At 43.9% G+C, this 20,823-nt stretch overlaps 1 protein-coding gene across 3 annotated transcripts in view; it reads right to left on the bottom strand.

Moving 5' to 3' along the window:
* MKI67 (marker of proliferation Ki-67) overlaps window positions 1-16,098 on the bottom strand; it is a 29,373-nt gene extending 13,275 nt beyond the window's left edge. The window contains exons 1-11 of one of the 3 annotated variants that reach the window (XM_023224295.2): window positions 15,811-16,098; window positions 15,283-15,457; window positions 12,882-12,960; window positions 12,673-12,788; window positions 9,256-9,310; window positions 6,512-6,557; window positions 4,950-6,029; window positions 3,446-3,621; window positions 2,136-2,448; window positions 1,927-2,045; window positions 1,646-1,817 (exon numbers count right to left, since the gene is read on the bottom strand). In XM_023224295.2, the coding sequence (XP_023080063.2) occupies window positions 1,646-1,817; window positions 1,927-2,045; window positions 2,136-2,448; window positions 3,446-3,621; window positions 4,950-6,029; window positions 6,512-6,557; window positions 9,256-9,310; window positions 12,673-12,788; window positions 12,882-12,960; window positions 15,283-15,374 (2,248 nt within the window). In that variant the 5' untranslated portion in view covers window positions 15,375-15,457; window positions 15,811-16,098. The remainder of the gene's footprint in view (window positions 1-1,645; window positions 1,818-1,926; window positions 2,046-2,135; window positions 2,449-3,445; window positions 3,622-4,949; window positions 6,030-6,511; window positions 6,558-9,255; window positions 9,311-12,672; window positions 12,789-12,881; window positions 12,961-15,282; window positions 15,458-15,810) is intronic. The other 2 variants (XM_023224296.2, XM_023224297.2) reach the window with 2 other exon arrangements.
* Window positions 16,099-20,823: the final 4,725 nt, after the last annotated feature.

Here is a 20,823-nt window from a genome sequence, read left to right as displayed (position 1 = left end):
GTAATGAAATTCACTCATACTAACAGGTGAGAACTGCTTGACTCTAGGATACCATCTTAAAAGAAAGAATGGGCCAGGCGTGATGGATGGCTCACGCCTGTAATCCCAGCACTTTGGGAGGCTGAGGTGAGCAGATAACGAGGTCAGGAGATAGAGACCAGCCTGACCAACATGGTGAAACCCCATCTCTACTAAAAATACAAAAATTAGCTGGGTGTGGTGGCACACACCTGTAGTCCCAGCTACTTGGGAGGCTGAGGCAGGAGAATTGCTTGAACCTGGGAGGTGGAGGCTGCAGTGAGCTGAGATCATGCCACTGCACTCCAGCCTGGTGACTGAGAGACTCTGTCTCAAAAAAAAAAAAAATAAATAAAAGAAAAGAAAAACAAAGAATGCTGGGATGCTGGGAACAATCGACTGTCCCACACACTGAGTATTTAGGATTTTGTTTTTCCTAGAAAGTATTTTTGAGGGTTTGTTTTTAACATTTTGTAACACATATATTAGAACATTCATACATGTTGATAATTTACAAGCATACTCATATATACATATCTATATTTTTTGTTTTGGTCTTGTATTTTTGTCTTCTTGGTTTTTTAAAAAAGATTAATGAACTGATCCGAATGTCACTCATCAGAGGGTACGTTGCATCCATTACGGAGGAGTACAACTCTTACAACTCAATCTGCCAGAAAACAAAAATAAGGTTCCCCCTGTTCTCACCACCCTTCCAAATAGTACACGGTAGAAACTACTGGACAAATTATACAACACAAAACCTACAATCGCTCTCCTGCCACCATCCCTATCTGCTACATCATCCCCACTTTATTTTAATTTTTTGAGACGGAGTTTCCCTCTTGTTGCCCAGGCTGGAGTACAGTGTGGCAATCTCGGCTCACCACAACCTCTGTCTCCCGGGTTCAAGTGATTCTCCTGCCTCAGCCTCCCGAGTAGCTGGGACTACAGACATGCACTACCACACCCAGCTAATTTTGTATTTTTAGTAGAGACGGGGTTTCACCATGTTGGCCAGGATGGTCTCAAACTCCTGACCTCAGGTGATCCGCCCACCTCGGCCTCCCAAAGTGCTGGAATTAAACACGTGAGCCACCGTGCTGGCCATTCCCACTTTAAATTACACAAGTCAAGCCACAATTTACCCAGAGTGGGAATCGAGTGGTAACATTTCTTCAACAGTCAATTGTTTATGGGAATCTTCTCATAGGGCTTTCTTTCAAGAAAGTTAAGCTACCTAGAAAGTAAATCCTGAAGAAGCAAAATATTGCTCAAAAACAACTGGTCCACACCTGGGATAAACTATTAGTGTAGCTACAGGTATAACAAGTTAACTCTCTTCACTGTAAAGCACCTTCCAGCTTTCTATGCAGGGTAAAGATATGCATTTGACATTTCCACACCTATTTCACACAGGACACATGATCCCAAAACTTAGTAGAGACTTGTCCTTGCAAGCCAAACCTGCTTTGTCTTCCCTGAACACTAAGACCCCAGAAAGGTGACTCAGTCGTTTTTTATAAACCCTTTCACAGCAGATAAACACAGTTAGCAAAACAAACATTAGCACAGTAAAAAAACAGTAGAGTCAAAAGACTTACAAGATCTAAGGCTATGTTTTTACCTGAAAGATCTTCCTTAAAGTCCATTTTTTGGTTGGAAACGAAGTTGTTGAGCATTCTGTAGGGTCGAGCAGGCACATGTACTTTTTCAGTATGAGCCTTCCCTATTATTATGGTACAAGGAGAGTTTGCATGGCCTGTACTAAATTGACTGTGAACTTCGCCCACAGGCTTCTGTGGAAAACAGGAAGGAGGTAAACAGGACATTAAAGCATGAATCCACACTGAATGCAAGCTTCCATGACACCCGGATGTGTAAAGCAGCATTCAGTGAGGCCCCTACCTTCGGAGTAGCAGGTCTTCTTTGCCTTTTGTTCATTGACCTTTGAGGACCATGTTTTATGAGTTTAGTTTGTGTTTGTTTTGCACCAAGTTTTACTACATCTGCCCATGATTTTGCAACTGTCAAAGGAAAAAGATGATGGAACTTTTCAAAAACTAGCATTCATGAAACAATTCACCTTAATATATGTGTTCTAACGCAAGACTAACCAATCAGATTGGCTTCCGAAGCACCACTTCTTCTTTTGGAACATATCATCTGTAAAATATCATGTTGACTTCGGCTGATAGATGCTCTCTTTGAAGGCAGGTTGCCGCTCTTTCTCCCTCCTCTCTTAGGAACCTCTGTCTGAGATTTGCTGCTGGAAGCAGGGGCTGCTTTGCAGGACCTACGGCGTTGATCATTGGCAACTGGAGTTTTCCTAGGACTAGGAGCTGGAGGGCTTCTAACCAAGCTTTGTGCCTTCACTTCCACATGGATTTCTGAAGTTGACTCTTGTTTTCCTGATGGTTGAGGCTGTTCCTGACAAGACAAAATTGTTGACAAGAAGCCTTAACAAGGATGTAACATCTCTGGAATGACTGATAAAAACTTATTCAATTAAGAATTTCAGCTGTTTAAATCTTGAAGCATCAGATGCTTAAGCCACTGTCTTTCAAGACTATGGTAGAGGTGAGACGTCTCAGTCATTGAAGGAAAAACAGGAAACAGAAGCAAGCGAAGTCTGAAGTGAGGTCATTTCAGGTAGAAAGGTGGAATGAACGTCCTGATCAGTGAAAGACAAGCTGGATCTGATCTCAGTCCCAGTAAATACCAGCCGTGGGCACCCAGGCCCCGGCAGCTCACATGGAAGGAGGGCCGCTTGCCCCTGGGAGCCAGTGTAGAATGGAAAGGGAGCCAGGCATCACTTTCCACTCCTGTTGGGAAGAGAAGAAAAGAAAGACCGCCCAGGCCCCATTATGAAGGTTATGAGCTATAGGGCCATGAGTTCCCAGGGGTGTAAAACCCAGGAAGGACAACACAGCAAAGGAAGAGGTAAGCAAATATTCTCAAAGCTGATGGTGTAAAAGCTAAGATGTGCCATTGATGATTTTCCTTTACACCAGGTAAATGCCTTAACTATAGCCTTGTAACTCTAAAAGAAAGTAAAACAATCCTTGTGGGTCAATGTGGTAATGTATCCAGAATCTTTGTAATTGGTTGTTCTGACGGTGCCTGCAGGTGATTACGCAGTGCTGTAAATGTGTCTGGGAACTTCTGCACGAAAAGGACAACATCAAGGACGCCCCCAACTCGGTCGCATCAGCACCATGGTCAGGGACCCAGGGGCTCCTTTGCTGGTGCCCATATCAATGAGCTTTCATTTTGTCTTTTTAAAATCTTGTTTCTTCAAATAAATAAATAAATAGATAAATAAAGGTCTTCATCATAATTCCACTTGTGTCACTATTTGGAAAGGAATATGTACCCGGTGTGTGAGCCACTGGATGTGAATGGGAATGCTAATTGTTCAACTCACCTTGATGATTTTCTTCAGGACAGGTGGAGTGTGCGTTACCAGAGACTTTCTTTTGGTTGGGGTTTCTCCCCTCTTGAGAGGCGTATTAGGAGGCAAGTTTTCATCAAACAATTCAGGTCTTAGGTGCCCACCAAAGGACACACGCCTTCTTTTCAAAGGTATTCCCTCACTCTCATCTAAAGTAATGAATACAAACGTGGAAAGAGCAATGAAAAAACACACTGAGACTAGTGATTTACTTCACATTAGTATTAAACACGAACCAAGTGAAAAGTCATCGAAACACCACCTACAGCACGCCTCCATTCTTGCAGTCCTGGCGAAGCTAAGCTACTAAGAGTTCCTAAAGGATTGCGGGAGTGGCCACTAAGATGTCAAGTTCCCACTGGACAGTAGAGAGGCCTTCCTTAAAACGCTGAAACATTATGCGCGGACATAGAAAGGAGTCTGCAGCAGTAGCTTTCACCTTGGAGTAGGGGGACGACAGCCGGAGAGAACTCTCTAAAGACATGCACTTGGACCTCACCCTGACCCACCCAGTGACCGGAATGCATGAGCTGTAAAAACTCCTCCAGGTGGTTCTGAGCTCAGTCCCGGCCACACATTTTCCTGAGCCACCAGTTAATGTAAATCCCTTGCCTAAGTGATGCTTCCCCACTAGGAGGCTTGGTGGAACACTGAGACTGATGTTACACGCCTTATTTTATCGATAGCCTCATGCCCCACCGCTATGGCCACCTGCAGAAACAGAGCCTGGAGTACAAATACTGCGTCTATGGCCCAGACAACTTTTCTTCGAATAGCCAATCCCTAGGAGTGTAGGAAGCTCCCAAGGAGCTAGCATATCTGCTGTGAAGGTCCTATCTCTGCCACTGCCTGGGTGGCCTTGGGTTGTCCATTTCCTCATTTGTGACACAGATCTAAAAAGACAACCTAGCCATGGGCACTGCTACTGCACCAAGGATCAAGTGTTCATGTCTGCCAAGCACGTGGAAATCTGCCTGGCATATAGACTCATGGGTACAGTCCAATGTTTACAGCAAATTGTTTGTAGGACACTCTGAAACCAGAGTATCAACACTTGAGAACTATCACTATGTTCAATGATTTCCAGTGATTTATTCCACACGACCAAACTCATATGATACAGTTGATTGTAGTTCAGAACTCCATGTGAAAAGCAATTATGATTATTCTCTTTTCTATTTTGTGATAGATGGAGGATAATCAAATATTTTTGGGGCCACCCTATCTCCTTCAATAACCCCTGCTTCATGCTTCCCTGACAACCTCCATCTCCTCTGTCATTCCTTGTTATAATTACCTAGGCCTTCAGTATTCATCCATCAGCGAAAACAGTGTGCGTGTCTGTCTTCTCCCTGTGCCTTACGCGCTTACATTCTCTCCCACAAAGCTAATCACTACTGAAGGAAGGAAGATCTCACAGCTACATAGTAGTTGTTCATCTTTTAGAAAAAACAAATTTACAATTAAATAAACTTACTAATGGCATCACCAAAGTTGCTGATATCAACTGAACTAAGACCGGGTAACCCAGAGCACATCTGTCCAGCGGTAGTGTCCAATTTCTCAGGCTTGTTGAGGGAATCCTTTTGGATCTTCCTTTCAACTTGAGTGAGCCACAGAGTTAAAAATGGCTCATTGTGAATTTTAGTTTCTGTAGGCGGAACTTCCACATCTGTAGGAATACTTTCTCTGGTTTTGGAAGAGAGATTTTCTGGCTTAGCGGCAGAGTCAGCTGTGTCTTCAACTTTAGCTGGTGTTTGATTTCTAGTTGAAAGCTTCCTGGGAGTAAGAGTTTTATCACCAGCCTTGAAGCCTTCACTTTTACCCAGATGCACAGATTCTCTTCTCCCAGCAGTATATAGGTCTTTGTTCTTATGTTTTTGTGGAGAATTTTGTTGCTGTGAATATTGTACAGGGGTCTTCATTTTAGCTGGTTCATAGAGAGGAAAGCTGGTGCCCACAGCCTTGCTGGGAGTCTGAACAGACTCCACGTCTCTTCTCTTCCCCTTGTTCTGGTCAAGCTCTTGTTCAGGTGAAGCAGGCTCTGCCATAGCGTGGCCGCTTCCACCAGATTTCAGTCTTGACTTACATGAGACCAACAGTTGGGTCTCCCCCTGTAAACCATCAGCACTTTCTTTTTCTGTTGTGTAATCAGTTTGTAATCCAGATTTTCTACACTGTAGAAAATTTTCTTTTTGTGATTTTACATCCAACTCTTTCTTCATCGACTCATAAAGCTTCCTAAAGGGAGATTCATTTTTTTTGCTACTGTCAAGACATTGTGTAGTGGGAATAGACTTCAATTCGCCATAATGGCTCACTAATTTTACCCTGGAAATTTCTTTAAAATCCGCGGAAATGGGATCAGCTGCATTTCTGACATTATATCCAGCATGTTCTGAGGAACGAACATTAGGTGTTCCCTGAGCAACACCACTGTCTTTTGAGTCATCGGCGGTACTGTCTTCTTTGACATTCTTGTTATGTACCTGAGGACTTCCTGAAACTTTTCCTTCAATGATTTTTGAATAGGCCTTGGAATCTTGAGCTTTCTCATCTTGGCAATGAATTATGAAATAAGAAACAGAAGTTCAACATTTTCTCAATGATTAACATTTGTGGAATTCAATATTTTAATTGTTTCAGGTTGTCTTAAAGTTAGCTTTTACTTGGCCTACAAATTATTTAATGCCTAAAACTTGCAAGTCTTATACTAGAATTATGATTCAAATAAATAAATCACATTAGCTCCAATAACCAGTATGAAATATCACATGCTATCTAACTATTGAGAACTGAGTTGACAGCTGAACAGGCAATTTTCTCATATCTAGAGTCTCTCTTAAGCACAGCATACCATCAGCCGCCAAGGGAAAACAGTTAGGCATCTGTCTGTTGTTGACATGTTAAATGACACCTCCTCCACTTCTGACAGGCTAGACATTTAGCACTTGCATTCTTGCCGCCCCTTCTTTGCCAATATGCTTCGCAAAGACCTGATTTTCCAGGATTCTGGAACAAAACCCAACCACTACTCACCAGGGTCAGGAGAGAAGCTAGATCTTGAGACACGACGTGCTGGCTCCTATAAGTTGGGAAAATAAGAACAGTTATTTGCAGGCCTTTCTAAATACTGACAGTCACAACAGTGAAAATGTTGATTGTTTTCTGGCTGGGCGCAATGGCTCATGCCTGTAATCCCACCACTTTGGGAGGCCAAGGTGGGCAGATCACTTGAGGTCAGGAGTTTGAGAACAGCCTGGCCAATATGGTGAAACCTCATCTTTACTAAAAATACAAAAAATCAGCTGGATTGGTGACAGGTGCCTGTAGTCCCAACTACTCAAATGGCCGAGGCAGAAGTGCTGGAACCCAGGAGGCGGAGATTGCAGTGAGCAGAGATTGCACCACTGCACTCTAGCCTGGGCAACAGGGTGAGATTCTGTCTCAAAAAAAAAAAAAACAATAAAAACAATAAAAAGTTGTTTTCTTTACCAAACCACTCCTATATGACTTTTAAAAACTGAGAAATGAGCTCAAGTCAATTGGGAGCCAGTGGTCAGGATAAAAGTACTTCTTAGCTGACTCGTTAAAAAATAGTGAGTGATTAATAGGAAACAAACTTGAGGCTTAAAATTACTAAAATCAAACCTCGGTGCGTCGTTATAACTTTCTTTAAAGTTATTTCCCAACATCCTATTGCGGAAGAACCAAAGTCAATATTAAACATCACCTACACTGAAGATCTGTAACCCCCCATGAGCTCAGAACTACTGACTGCTTCATCAGTTTTCTCAGAAATGGACCATAGGACCTGTGGATGAACTGAGGCTCCACTTGGCATGTGGGCCTTCTTGGCTGGTGGATACTTAGGGTGGATCTGAGAGCCTGGATTTACCCTAAGTAAATTCATGGCACAGGCACACATGGTACATTCACAGGTTCTGCAACCTCACAGCCTGGGAGCAAGTGCAGCGCCCTCACCTGGCTCCCCAGAGACAGCGCCCTCACTTTCCTTCATATGGAATTATTTCTGGAAGGGTGGAAGAACTAAAGAATAACACATATATAAAACTTTTATAAAAGTCTGATGTCCCAAAGGAAGAAGAGCTTATCATCTGGATTACTAAGAAAATACCTAAAAAATATTACCAAAGTCAAGGAATCTAACTTCCTTAATCAATTTCAAGTTTCCTGATACATAACGCCTTGCTTCTAAAACTATCTATGTGAGGAATGTTTTTTTATTTCCAATCTGAAGTGGAACAAGAATCTTATGACTAAATGATATAAATGAACTATTAATAAAATTATGAATACGTATATAATCTCACTTTTGTTGGATGATTATATTCAATAGCCAAAAAATTGCTGTCGAATTGCTGTCATATTTCCTACATACTCCATTTCAGTACATACCGTATCACAGACCACTAACAGAACAAACAGTTCCTAGACTGTTGAGGGGCACATAGCTAACCCATAGTTCAACTGGCTTTTGGTTTATTTACTCCCATAGACTAGCAAGTTGCCTGGCGGCTGCAGCGTGGGAAGCCTCAGAAACTGGCTTCCAGCACAGGAACTGATGACCACCAGGCTCAACATTAAGGCTGTTCCTCTAGGGAAGAAGCAGTACTTTAAATGGTAGAAATGGGCTGGACATGGTGGCTCAAGACTGTAATCCCAACACTTTGGGAGGCCCACGTGGGTGGATCACGAGGTCAGGAGTTCAAGACCAGCCTGGCAAATATGGTGAAACACCATCTCCACCAAAAATACAAAAATTAGCCAGGTGTGGTGGTGTGAACCTGTAGTCCCAGCTACTCGGGAGGCTGAGGCAGGAGAATCGCTTGAACCCAGGAGGCAGAGGTTGCAAGATCACACCACTGCGCTCCAGCCTGGGTGACAGAGTGAGACTCCATCTCAAAAAAAAAAAAAAAGGCAGAAATGTTGAAATTCAAGAGTACCTATTACTAATTTCAGGCACCTAAGATGACTCTCCTAAGCCAAGATATTCCAAGGAGCTCATCTGAAACTAGCTTTAGGAGCACTCTAAAATGTAGAAAAAATATGAACTCTCAGGGCTTATCCTAAGCCTAAATCCCACTAAATTTCCAAGCACATGGTGACAATTGTTTTAATAAGCTGTACAACTAAAATACCTCTTCCACACTAATATACTCAAACTATCTAAATTTCCAAGCATGTGCTGACAATTATGTTTTCATAAGCTGTACAATTTGAATACCTGTTCCACACTGATATACTCAAACTATAGGATTCTTTCACATGACAAAGCACAGGACCCCTCTTCTTGTTTCATGGGTCGTCTATCAAAATAGAGAAGCATCTTTGGCACTTACGATTTTCATAATGTGATTATTTCAGACACATAAAGATGGATGAGTACAATGACTGGGAGACAAAACGAGCCACCAGATAAAGCAATTCCCAAATGTTACCTCTATGTGTTGGAGTTATCCTAATCATGGGCTTGCAAAAAACTCACAACATACTCTAGTAGACTTATTGGCCAAAAGTGTAAAACCAACTTAGTACCCTGATTTTGAACAACAAAGAGGAAATATTGTTTTAGATTACTTCAATATGTCTAAGTTCAACTTATTTTAATACTTTAGTTACATTTTCCTACTATAACCAGTAACCACCCTCTTTGTAACTGATTTCAAGTAAGAAATCATCAAAGCATACATAAATGATTTCATATCATCAAAAAGAATCAGAGCCCAAACTTGGATATTTCCCATCACCTGTTCACGTACTTTTCTTGGAAATTCAGTTGACTTCCTTCCATTCTGAAAACTTTCATTTTCATACCTGCAGTGCATAGAACGACAGACACAGATCCTGATTAAAAATTTATACCCTGGGGAGGAAGTCTCCATATCCACTTAATGTCCAAGGATCAAGGAACAAACTTTGGGTTTAGTTCAAGACATCATCTTATATAAAGAAATAAATTTAGAGTTAGAAAAGTGCTCTTACACTAAAAACTAGGGTTAGTTGCATCAAGTTTGTTTTGAAACACCACTGTCAGAGGTTGGGGACCCAGATTAACCTCTGATCACTGACGACTAGCCCAGGTATGATTTGACAATATTCCCAAGCACCTTCTATGACAGAAGCTAATGCACATGAGAGCAAAGTCAAGTTTCTTCTAGTTTAAGTCCATGGAAATCATCTGATGGCTTGGAAGGCCAGCCAGGAAGCCTGTAGGTAACTGAATCTTTCTCACGTTGTGAAGTCACATACTTCAGGGTAAATAAAAAGCTACGCTTACACTACAGGGTAACTACAAAGCTGTATCTTAGAACACTATGATCACTTCAGTTTCCCACATACTCAGTCTGTATCTGAACAAGACAGGTACATCTTAGGAAGATCACATTTAGCAAGGTACATAATTATCCTGGCAAGCTTCAGTGATCAAGTCATAGAAGCAATCCTTTACTTTGCATAATGAAAATTTTTGGCCTCAGTGAAATGAACTGATTTGAATTTACAGGCAACCTAAGTAAGATCTGAAGCAGTCAGACATCTGAAATTGTTTCCATGGTAGAGAGTTCGGAATCAAGTCTCTCTTTCTAAGATTCACTTTCTGATCTTTGTTGGATGTCTTTAATCATCTGAATTTATCTCAATTTGGATAATATCTTGTTTTGGAAAAATAGTTCAGCTCTCCAATACACATCAAAAGTTTCCTACCTATAGGTCGGGCGTGGTGGCTCATGCCTGTAATCTCAGCACTTTGGGAGGCTGAAGCGAGTGGATCACTTGAGGTCAAGAGTTCGAGACCAGCCTGGCCATCATGGTGAAACACCATCTCTATTAAAAATTACGAAAATTAGCCGGGTGTTGTGGTACACGCCTGTAATCCCAGCTACTTGGGAGGCTGAGGCACAAGAATCACTTGAACCCGGAAGGCGGAGGTTGCAGTGAGCCAAGATCACACCACTGCACTCCAGCTTGGGTGACAGAGAAAGACTCTGTCTCAAAAACAAACAAACAAACAAACAAAAAAAACTTCCTACATAGAAGTCTGTATTAAATAAAAATACTCTTTAAAAATGAAGGCAAACGTCCAAGAAGCACAGTAAAGTAAATGACCAGAGAATTTAAGTGGTGCATTAAAAAAACAACTATCTAATACGAATGAAGACAATAACAGAGACAGAGATCCATTTAGCAAAATGGATTTTTAAATGACCCAACTAATATGTTGTCTACAAGAGACACAATTTTGATTCAAAGACACAATCCTTTAAAATAAAAGCATGGGAAAAGATATACCATGCAAACAGCAAGCAGAGGGGAAGAGGAGTGCTGTATTAACATGAGACAAAATGACCTCAGACAAAAATTATTCATAGAGAAAAAGGACATTTTACATAAGGATCAATCCAGCAAGAAGATATTCCAGTTAAACACTAGAGTTCACCTGACAACAGGTTCCAAGAGACAACTTAAAATAAATCATAATAATTATGAAAAGTTAAAATTAAGGGGGTGGAAAAAGTTATACTACACAAGCACTAACCAAATGGAAATTAGTTTAGCCATATTCATCATCCAAAGGAAACATTAAGCAGAAAAGAAAGCATTGCTAAAAATAGAGGACATCTCTAAATGACAAAGAGTTCTATGCACCAAGAAGACATAATTCTAAGTTTGTACACCATAGTACAGCCTCAAAATATACAAAGCAAAAACTGATAGAGATAAAAACAAATCAATCAATCAATCCCCAGTAGGTGATTTGAACATATCTCTTAGAATAATAGTAAGGGAAAATTTATTAGAATATAGAAGATTTGAATCTAATGGGAGTGTGTGTATCTGTGTGTGTGTGTGTGAGTGATATATATATATATATATACACACACACACACATATATAAATAAAATATCTGAGACACTGTAGAATAGTTTTCAATTACGCAAGGCAGATTAGTAAAATAATTAACCATATCTGCTCATAAAGCAAACCCTGACACATTTCAAAGACTGGACATTAGTCAAATGTCCATCAAGAATAAACGAATTCTGTATAGTTATGTATATTATTGTATATATTAAACATATTTTTTTCAGTGAAATACTTATGCCATGAGAAGGAACAAACTACAGAGATGTCCAACATGCTATGAATCTCACACACATAAAAGCACAAGCCAGGCACAAATGTATACATTCTTATATCACTGTTAAGGACTTTCATAAGAACAGTTTCATAAGAACGGTTTCATAAAAACTGTAGTGTGTTCAGAGATCCACGTTTAGGCAGTGAAACTCGAGACGTTTGATATCCTAAAAGCCAAAACGGTGGTTTACTTGCTGAGGGAAGGAAGTCGTGATTAGAAAACAGCATTTTAAAATGCTTCTGGAAATGTTCTATATGAGCTGGCGGTATATTAGTCTGCTAGGGCCACCGTAATAAAGTCCCACAGACTGAACGCCTTTAACAACAGACATGCCCTTCTCAGTGCTGGAGGCCAGAAGTCTGAGAGCAAGGTGTCAGCTGGATTGGACTTCTCTGCGCCTCTCTCCTTGACTTGCAGATGGCTGCCTTCTTGCTGCCTCTTCACGTGGGCTTTCCTCTGTGCATGTGTTCCCTAATCTCCTCTTATAATGACACAAATCATCAGATTAGGGCCCATACTAATGGCCTCAAAAACTCTTCATTGTCTTTTTAAATGCCCTCTTTCCAAATACAGCCTAAGGTATGAGGGGTTAAGAATTCAAAATATAAATTTTGGGAGAGCACAAATCCGTCCTATTATAATAGGTGGTTATCAAAAGGGTGTTCGCATGATAAGTTGACCTGTCCATCTTGTTCTGTACCTTTTTCTCTGAGTGTATTTTGCTTTAAAATAAAAAAGAATAGAAAAATCTCATGCAGTTTCACAACACTTGGAAGAAAATAACAAACTCCTTTAGGACAAGGTCAACCTTTCTCTGCATAATTATTTGCACCCAAATCCTTGAATTCCATCACATTTTGTCCCAATTAGTCATCTTCCTAGATCCATATCCTCTTAAATTAAGATTAGTGTTGAGAATGAAAACCTGAAATAGTTTGACATCCATGAACATTAAAGAAGAATGACAGTTGACTACGACACTAGTTTACAGTTAATCAGAAGATGACATTTACTGTTAGACCAATCAGCTTTTACCTACCTGAAAGATCGATCAATAATAGTTATTACATCTCCATGTTTTAGCTGTACAGGCTCATCAATAACAGACCCATTTACTTGTGTTGGATTTGTGGAACTGAAATTATGTAATATTGCCTACAAGTGAAGAGAAGGGGAAAATATGTAACTAATGAACAGATTGAAAGTGAACTAAAAGCTTTAAAAGTAGATCTCCAAAAAACCACTCACCTCCTGCTCAATGATTTCAATTTTGCAATGCTGTTTTGACACAACAGGAAGCTGGATACGGATGTCACATTCAATACCCCTTCATGCAAAAGAAGAAGGTTTTTTTGGTTGTTACAACTTTTTAAAACATTACCTCAATTTCCCAAAATAAAACACAATTTGACTAGAATGTTTGATCTGTAAACATAATTGACATAAAGGAGTAACAAAATGGTCAATGTAAACGATCTTGCATTTTGCAAAGAACTTTTGGAAGTATTAATCATGTAACTATTACATCTTTAAAACAGAGAGTACGTGAAAATAAGGGAAAACACTAGAATACAAATGGAATTACCTTTTATATAAAAAGCTATACTTAAAAGACACAAATAAAGGAGTACTTACATCAATTTTGGAAAATGACTATTTTTAATACTCTGTGCTTTCTCAAAAACGTTTGTTTGTAATGTTAAATATGTTTAGAGGTTTAATCATCCCCAAATGTGCTTATTTGATGCTAGCACTTTTGTGCATCAGTTTCTTCACATACAATAGAGTACATCGTGATGTTCAAACAATTAAATGGTTGTGCATGTCACTAATTTGCCTAGCACATAGTAAATACTCATTATGGGTGAGCTTTGCATTGTTGTTTTAAAACTACACTGAATTTACGGACAGATTCAAAAGTCTCTAAATAAAAATACTAACTTGTGCGCAACAAAAAAAAATCTAAATTCAACTTGTTTTTCCACAGAAAGCTAACACCATGGCAAAGTAGCGGAAGAGACAATTCCTAAACCTACACAAACTAATAATCAGAACAGTTCATTAGTAGGTTCCTGGAGTCTTCAGTGTTCCTGTTCTAGCCCGTGATCTTAAAAATTTGAACAAATTATGCAATGGCCTGTTCTCCATCTGAACCTTTGGAGTCTAAGAATCTCTCTTCCTACCCAGGTCATGTGACCAAACACTTACGAATTAGTTTCTAAATTATAAAATCTTGCATGAAAATATATTCAAGGACTACTGTATGAAAAGCAAAAGGATTGCCACTTGAGATGAAATGTTTATATTTTTCCTTTCCAAGAGAAAGGTATCTTTGGAAAGTGAAAAGCTTCCTTAACCCCAAATAAAATAATTTGACTTTAAGGTAACAGGACATCTGAGCAAAGGAGAGACTATCGCCTACAACTGAGAATTTGGCAGGAGGACGACTATAGGTGGATGGGTGTTTCTGAGCTTTGGCACTGTTGACATCTTGGGTCAGATACTTCTGTATTGTGGGGGCTGCCCTGAGCCTGGTAGGCTGTCCACCCTCACCTCTCCTTCGCGATGACAGCGCATGTCCCCTTCCTGTATTGTGACATGGAAATTCAAATGGCTCCTGGAAGGTAAGATGACCCTCCTGTGAGAACCACTGCTCTCAAGCGATTGCAAATCTGTGGCTCCAGCCGGTGTTTCTAGTGACCCTTGCCAGAATGCTAGGTATTGATCACACCCCCTGTGTAGTAACAAGACAGTCCTTGCCTTTGGGGAGCTCAGCCTAGTGGGAGACAAACCCACAACTTACCCATGAAGCTGTGGGGTTGGAAACACAAGTTTTCATGCAAGGCTTCCTCGGAGGTGACATTTCACCTGATGCCTGAATGATGGAAATCACACAAGTTTGGGGAAGGGGAGAACTTTCCCATCGTAAACTTCCAAGTGTGTAAGAAGTACCAAGGTGAACAAGGGCTTGGAATGCCTTAGGCGGGAGGAACAAGGTAGGGATGGGGTTGGGAGGATGGGGTGAGGCTGGGATGAGATTCAGGGCCCAGGCCACACAGGAAGTGACCCCTTCTCAGACCTCTAGTGGGACATATGTCAGAGGCTGGTAGGGGCACTGGTAGCATTGTGCCTGTTATACAGGGACAGTGTTATTACCACCACCAAACGGGACAGCAACATAAGAGGAAACGTTCTCAAATTCCAGGCAGTAAGACTTTCTGTCCCATTTTCCTATTGCCGCAAAGAGCCAAGAGGCAAGTGTATGGCTTCCTTCCTCCATTCTCTCAGGGTCCCCAGTGGCCAGTGATGTCCGCTGTGGAGGGACCCGGGGGCGCACAGCGTCTTCAGACGCCTGCCTGAAGCCAGTGAGGTATGAAGATCATCTACATCTTTATCGCAAGATTAGAAAATCGATTTTTTAAATTGGCTTGATTTTTAAAACCACTTAAACATACAAACACTAGCATCAAACTTAAATTTGGCAAAACAAACAAAACACAACTGTGTCAACGTAGTAACGAATGGGAGAAGCACCAAGGAAAAGTGACAGCAGGACCCAATCCTAGAGCGCGTTTCTGGACCGTGTACTGTGACTAAGATATTTTCCTCTTTCTCAGCTAAAACGTCCGTGCGCGCCCGCGGGGCTCACCTTCCAAACAAGCAGGTACTGAGGCTCAGGGGAAAGTGGGGACCGTCGACCCCGCTCCTTTTGATAGTAACCAGGCGTCTCGTGGGCCCCATTTTCTAAACAAGAAGTTGAGTAAAATCCGCAGAGGAAGGCCAGGTACCGAAAGGTTTGCGGAAGCAAATTTACAACTCTTCCACTGCAAAAGAGGTGCGGGTTACTCTGATAGCAAAGGAGCTAAGAGCCGCGTGCCCAGTCCACCTATCCCCGGCCACACAGGCGCACACCGCAGCTAGCCAGCGGGGACCCCAGGACAATCCGACCGCAGCCCCCGGCGCCCCAAAGTCCCGCGGCCGGGGTGCTGTCGCCAGCGCCTGCGCCTCCCGGGAGCTTCCACCCAGACGCCCTAGCCAGAGCCCAGGAGCAGTCGGGCCCAGGCCGTGCGTCCGTCCCCTGCCCGTCCCCTGTCCGTCCCCTGCCCGTCCCCGCAGGGTTCCCCGCGGCTCAGCCCTCGACCCCGGACAGCTCCCAGGAATCCCGGCCGCAGCCCACCTGGGACGATTCGGCCCCCAAGGCCACTTGTCAAACCACTGCTAGTCAAGTTGCACCCAAAGTCCGCCGCAGGAGGAGCCGGCGCCGCGCTCACCTTCGCCTGGTAAGCTGCGCCCGCCACGCGCCGCACACACCGGGCCGCAGCCCGCCGGCCCGCGCTCGCTCCGCCCCGGCCTGCGGTCCCCGCTGCTCCCGCCGCCGCCCCTGACGGGGACCCGGTGGCCCTACAGGTTACGTCCCCGGGCGCCCGGCTCTAGGGGCTCCCGCCGAGTCCTCCCGCCCGCCCGCCCGCCACTTCCTTCCTCCAAACCGGCGAGCCCGCCCAATTCAAACGAAAACGGAGATTCAAATTCTGGCGCTAAGCGCTGCGATTGAACGGGAAAGCGCGGCATGGAACCAATAGGAAGGGCGCCAGGGAGTGGGCGGGGAGGGGGGGGCGGAAACCGGGCTCCTGGGGCGGGGCTGGCGCATCCGCGGGCGAGCCATTCGTTCATCCCGAGGAAAATACCTGGGTGCAGCCCGGGGGAGGGCGGCTGGCGGAGGGCAGAGGTGGAACACGCTCCCACCGAGATAACCCGTCCTGCCATCCTTTTCTTAAAGGACCAAACACCTGGGACACTATAACGTTACTCATTGCCAAGAGATTTAAAACTGTTAAAAATTGCAAACAGGCGGGACACGGTGGCTCACGCCGGTAATCCCCGCACTTTGGGGAGCTGAAGCAGGAGGATCCCTTAAGCCCTGGAGTTCCGAATCAGCCTGGGGCACCTAGAGAGAACCAATCTCTACAAAAAATTAGCCAGGCATGGTGGGGCGCCCGTAGTTCTAGCTACTGGGACAGTTGAGGTGGGAGGATCACTTGAGCCCGGGTGGTCCAGGCTGCAGTGAGCTGAGATCGCGCCACTGCACTCCAGCCTGGGCGACAGAGCAAAGCCCTCTCTCAAAAAAAATTGAAACCTTCCTCTTCAGTGCATACATCTTACCAAACACAACCAATTATATGGTGTGGTGTGTTTGGTGTGTCTTTTCCAGCTATACGTGTATTCTCTTTTTCAAAAGCACAGAATAAAGATCATAACATACACAACACGGTTCTATACTTTGTGTTCTCTGCTTTTAAATATCCTGAGGCTATCTCCACCGAGCACATTCTCGCTTTTACTCTCTGTTTGATGGCTGCAGAGCACTTGGCTTTGGGAAACCATAATTTACTTAATCTTTACTATTGCCACATATTTAGGTTTACAATGTTTTGTTATTAGAAAACATTCTTCAATTAAAATATCTTGTGCAGGCCAAGATGGGTGAATCCTAAAATAATTACACACAGGATTCTATGGGTGGCTTCAGTTGCACTGGTGGCCATGTGGGCTCAGTGGGCCACCTGGGGTGAAGTGAATGGAGCTCAAACATGGTTTTGGTGACAACCTCCATCTCACCTCCTCCAGCTCCCCAGCAACCCTCGGAGCTTGGCTTCCTTGATCAGGAGCAAGCGTTCTCACTGTGTGGAGCGGACCCCTAAGGGCTTCCTATTCCTTTCAGGGGAGTCCATGAGGTCAAAACCATGTCTCTAATGACCCTCAGTGTTACTTGCCCTTCTCATTCTCATGCTCCCAAGAGTGTGGGGTGAGGTTCTGCAAATACAGAAACAGTGAGGAGACTCCCACTGTCTCCGTTTCAACCAGGTATTACAGAGATTTGCAAAAATGTGAAATAAAGCGCTGTTTTCATTTTGTTGTTGTTTTGGATAATGCAGATTTTTTTCCATAAAGGTAAGTTACTGGTGTTAGCATGAAATAGGTGCATCACTATCTTAAAATGAATCAATAAATGAATACTTTTAAATTCCTCAGCCTTAACTTAAAATATATAAATATAGCTAGATATAACCCATCCACATTCACAAAACTTCCTGGTGGTTCTCAGTAATTCTTAAGAGTGTAAACAGGCCACAAGATTGAAAAGACCTCTGCTCTAGAGCAACTACAAAGATATCAGCTGCTGATGGAAACAGAGAAACTGGGAAAGAAACATAAAAGCATAGCACAGCAACTCTAAATTGTATGGGCCAAGTCTGATGTAGAAAAATTCAACGCAAGGATACTATTACATAAACGTTTTAGGGGGCATGAGTTTCCATGTTCTCCCCGTTAAATGATCAAAGCTCACCACTGCATAACCCCATAAAATACAACTTTTCTCATCCTAATAACTGCTTGTTTCCAGAGACAGTTCTTCCACCCTCATGGATGCAGCCTAATTAGAACTAGAAGGTACTAGGCCAGGTGCAGTGGCTCATGCTTGTAATCCCAACATTTTGGGAGGCCAAGGTGGGTGGATCACTTAAGGCCGGAAGTTCGAAACCAGCCTGGCCAACGTGGTGAAACCCTGTCTCCACTGAAAATGCAAAAATTAGCCCAGTATGGTACACCACCAAGCTACTCAAGAGGTTAAGTCAGGAGAATCTCTTGAACCCAGGAGACAGAGGTTGCAGTGAGCCAAGATCACACCACTGCACTCCAGCCTGAGCGACAGAGTGAGACTCTGCCTCAAAAAAGAACTAAGAGATGCTACAATATTTGTCCAATAATCCAAACACTAGTGAACACAGAGCACCAATTCTCAAGAGACAGCAGGAAATTAAAGGAAAGATACAGGGGAATGGTCAGAGAGTGGATCTTAGATCCATAGGAGAGCCTATCTCCAAACTGTTTTATGATAGATTTTGCAGTGGGGCTTTCTGTTGAATTTTAAACTTGGCCCAAAGCCTAAGACTTCATAATAAACACAGATCTCTGGACTGTGAGGAGAGCCCTATGCCTCCCGTTCCCAGGCTGGCCTCTGGCTCTATGTCTCCCTCCAGTGTGATCAGCGTCTCTAATGGGGTGTGGAACAAAAGCTTGTGGCTAAAGCACCAGAGACCCAAGATGTGCAGGAAGAGACTTTCCAGGGGTTATGTGGATCTGGGGAGTCTCAGGGAATCCATTTCCAGATCCTCACAATTCACACTCTCTCATGCCCAAAATCAGTCAGCCAGAGGACAGGTCTCCAAAGGAGTCCATGCCCCAGGGCCCTTCTCACCCTTCTCACTCCCAGGCTGCAGATCTCATCTGCCTGAAACTTACAATGCACATTGCCGCAGGCAACCAATAAAGGAAATATCCAACAATTCCCTTAACTGTGTCCATCCATCTGATTAGAGTGTATACTTACAATAAAATTTGATCTTAGGTTTCATGAAAATGTAATTTGAAACATTGCAAACATGAATTTAAAAATATTCATTTATTGATCCATTTTAAGATAGTGATAGTGTTGTTTCATCAACTGTTTTAGTAAGTGATTTGTTTTTCTAAGACCACCAGAGCGAGCGCAAAAGAACCAGCGGGTAGGCAAGTGTAGGAGCAAAACTGCAAGTTTATTTTTGGTAACCTAAGGTGTGGGGAAGAGGTCTGTCCGCCTCCGGCAAAGAAGGCCGGCAGAGTCCCCCGGTGGGGCTCTCGGACTGAGTTCCGGCAGTCCCGACATCCCGACAGCAGTGGGGCTGGGAAGTCCGTGTGGGACCCTGGCCAAGAGCAGCTTTTCTAGGAGTGGGCGGGCAATAGGCGGGGCAGGGGCGTGTCCGGGGGCGTTCCACAGGTGCGACCAGGTAAATCTCGGTCTCTTCGGATTGACGTCACCTGGCGCATGCCCAGTTGGTCTGCACCTTCCCGGGTGCCAGCTGCATTTTCGCGCGCGGGAAGAGTTGGTGGTGAAGAAGAACCCGGAAGTGCACCATCTTGCCTCGGTTCGTCCAAACAGTAAGTACGTATATAAATACCTGTGTAATATGTATGTGTGTGTATACATAAAAAAGAAAAGACGCTAGGCAAGGTGGTTCACGCCTGTAATCCCAGCACTTTGGGAGGCCCAGGCAGGAGTTGAAGCCAGGAGTTGGAGATCAGCCTGGGCAACATAGCAAGACCCTCCGTCTCTACGAAAAATTAAAAAAACAATTAGCCAGGCTGGTGGCGTGGGCCTGTAGTCCCAACACCCTAGGAGGCTGAGGCAGAAGGATCGCCTGAGCACAGGGAGTGGAGGCTGCAGTGAGCTGAGATCGCGCCACTGCACTCCAGCCTGAGCGACACAGTGAGACCTTGTCTTATAAATAAATAAATAAGAGAAGGCAACGAAGAGTTTCAGATAAGTAGAACAGAAGTATATAAAAGACCCTTTAATACAAAAGCATGTGAGTTGCCTTAGGATAAATTCGGAGAGGAAAGTGAAGTAGAAACACGCAAAAAGGAGTCATGCGGGGAGCTACCTTGGAAGACTTTCCATCAGCCTGGGTGAGTCTCGGAGGGGAGGCCCTGCCGGCAAGGGCGGTGTCTTTAGCTCTGGCTCCTGTCCTGTTTGTGAGTTTCCCTCCTGACCTGAGGCTCCTTCCAGCATCACAGCTCCCAGCAAGCGGCCCGGGTGGACGCCCTCGGCTTGTGGGGGGCGCGGGTTTTAAAGTTCATAATCCCTGACCCCGCCCCCATCCCCCGGGGCGGGAAGATGGAGGCTCAGTTCGTGGACACCCTGGGCTCGGCCTCCTGGGCGACTGGCGCCCCCAGAAGTGTCTGTCGCCGCCCCCAAACGCTGTTAATCTGGGTGGGGTCTCATCCAGACACCCCCAGAACTGTGTGCTTCAGGTGCCCCAGAGCCCACGCGAAGGCCTGAATTCCGGTGGTTCACCTGGCTCACTGCCCAGGCCCTGGGACTCTAGAGTGGCTGCAGAGAGGGGCGCTGCACCAATCAAGAAAGCACCAGGGTCACAGAACTTCACTATCCCTGCCCCTGCCCCATCTCTTCATCACTGTCCCCAAGCGCCCCCCATTTCCAATTAGTGGAGATAAAGACCCTAACTTAGGGGTACAGGGCGGGGATGGGGGAGGCCGGAAATTGCCTCCCTGGAGAGAAGCAGAGGACTGAGGGCCTTGTGAATGGAGCCATGGCACTCTCTCTAGCTCAAAATTTAGCGGGGAGAGGGTC

Source organism: Piliocolobus tephrosceles, chromosome 9 (assembly GCF_002776525.5).
Source record: "Piliocolobus tephrosceles isolate RC106 chromosome 9, ASM277652v3, whole genome shotgun sequence".
Taxonomy (NCBI): domain Eukaryota; kingdom Metazoa; phylum Chordata; class Mammalia; order Primates; family Cercopithecidae; genus Piliocolobus; species Piliocolobus tephrosceles.
The sequence above is the reverse complement of the archived record's forward strand: the minus strand, read 5'-3'. Positions and strand labels throughout refer to the sequence as shown.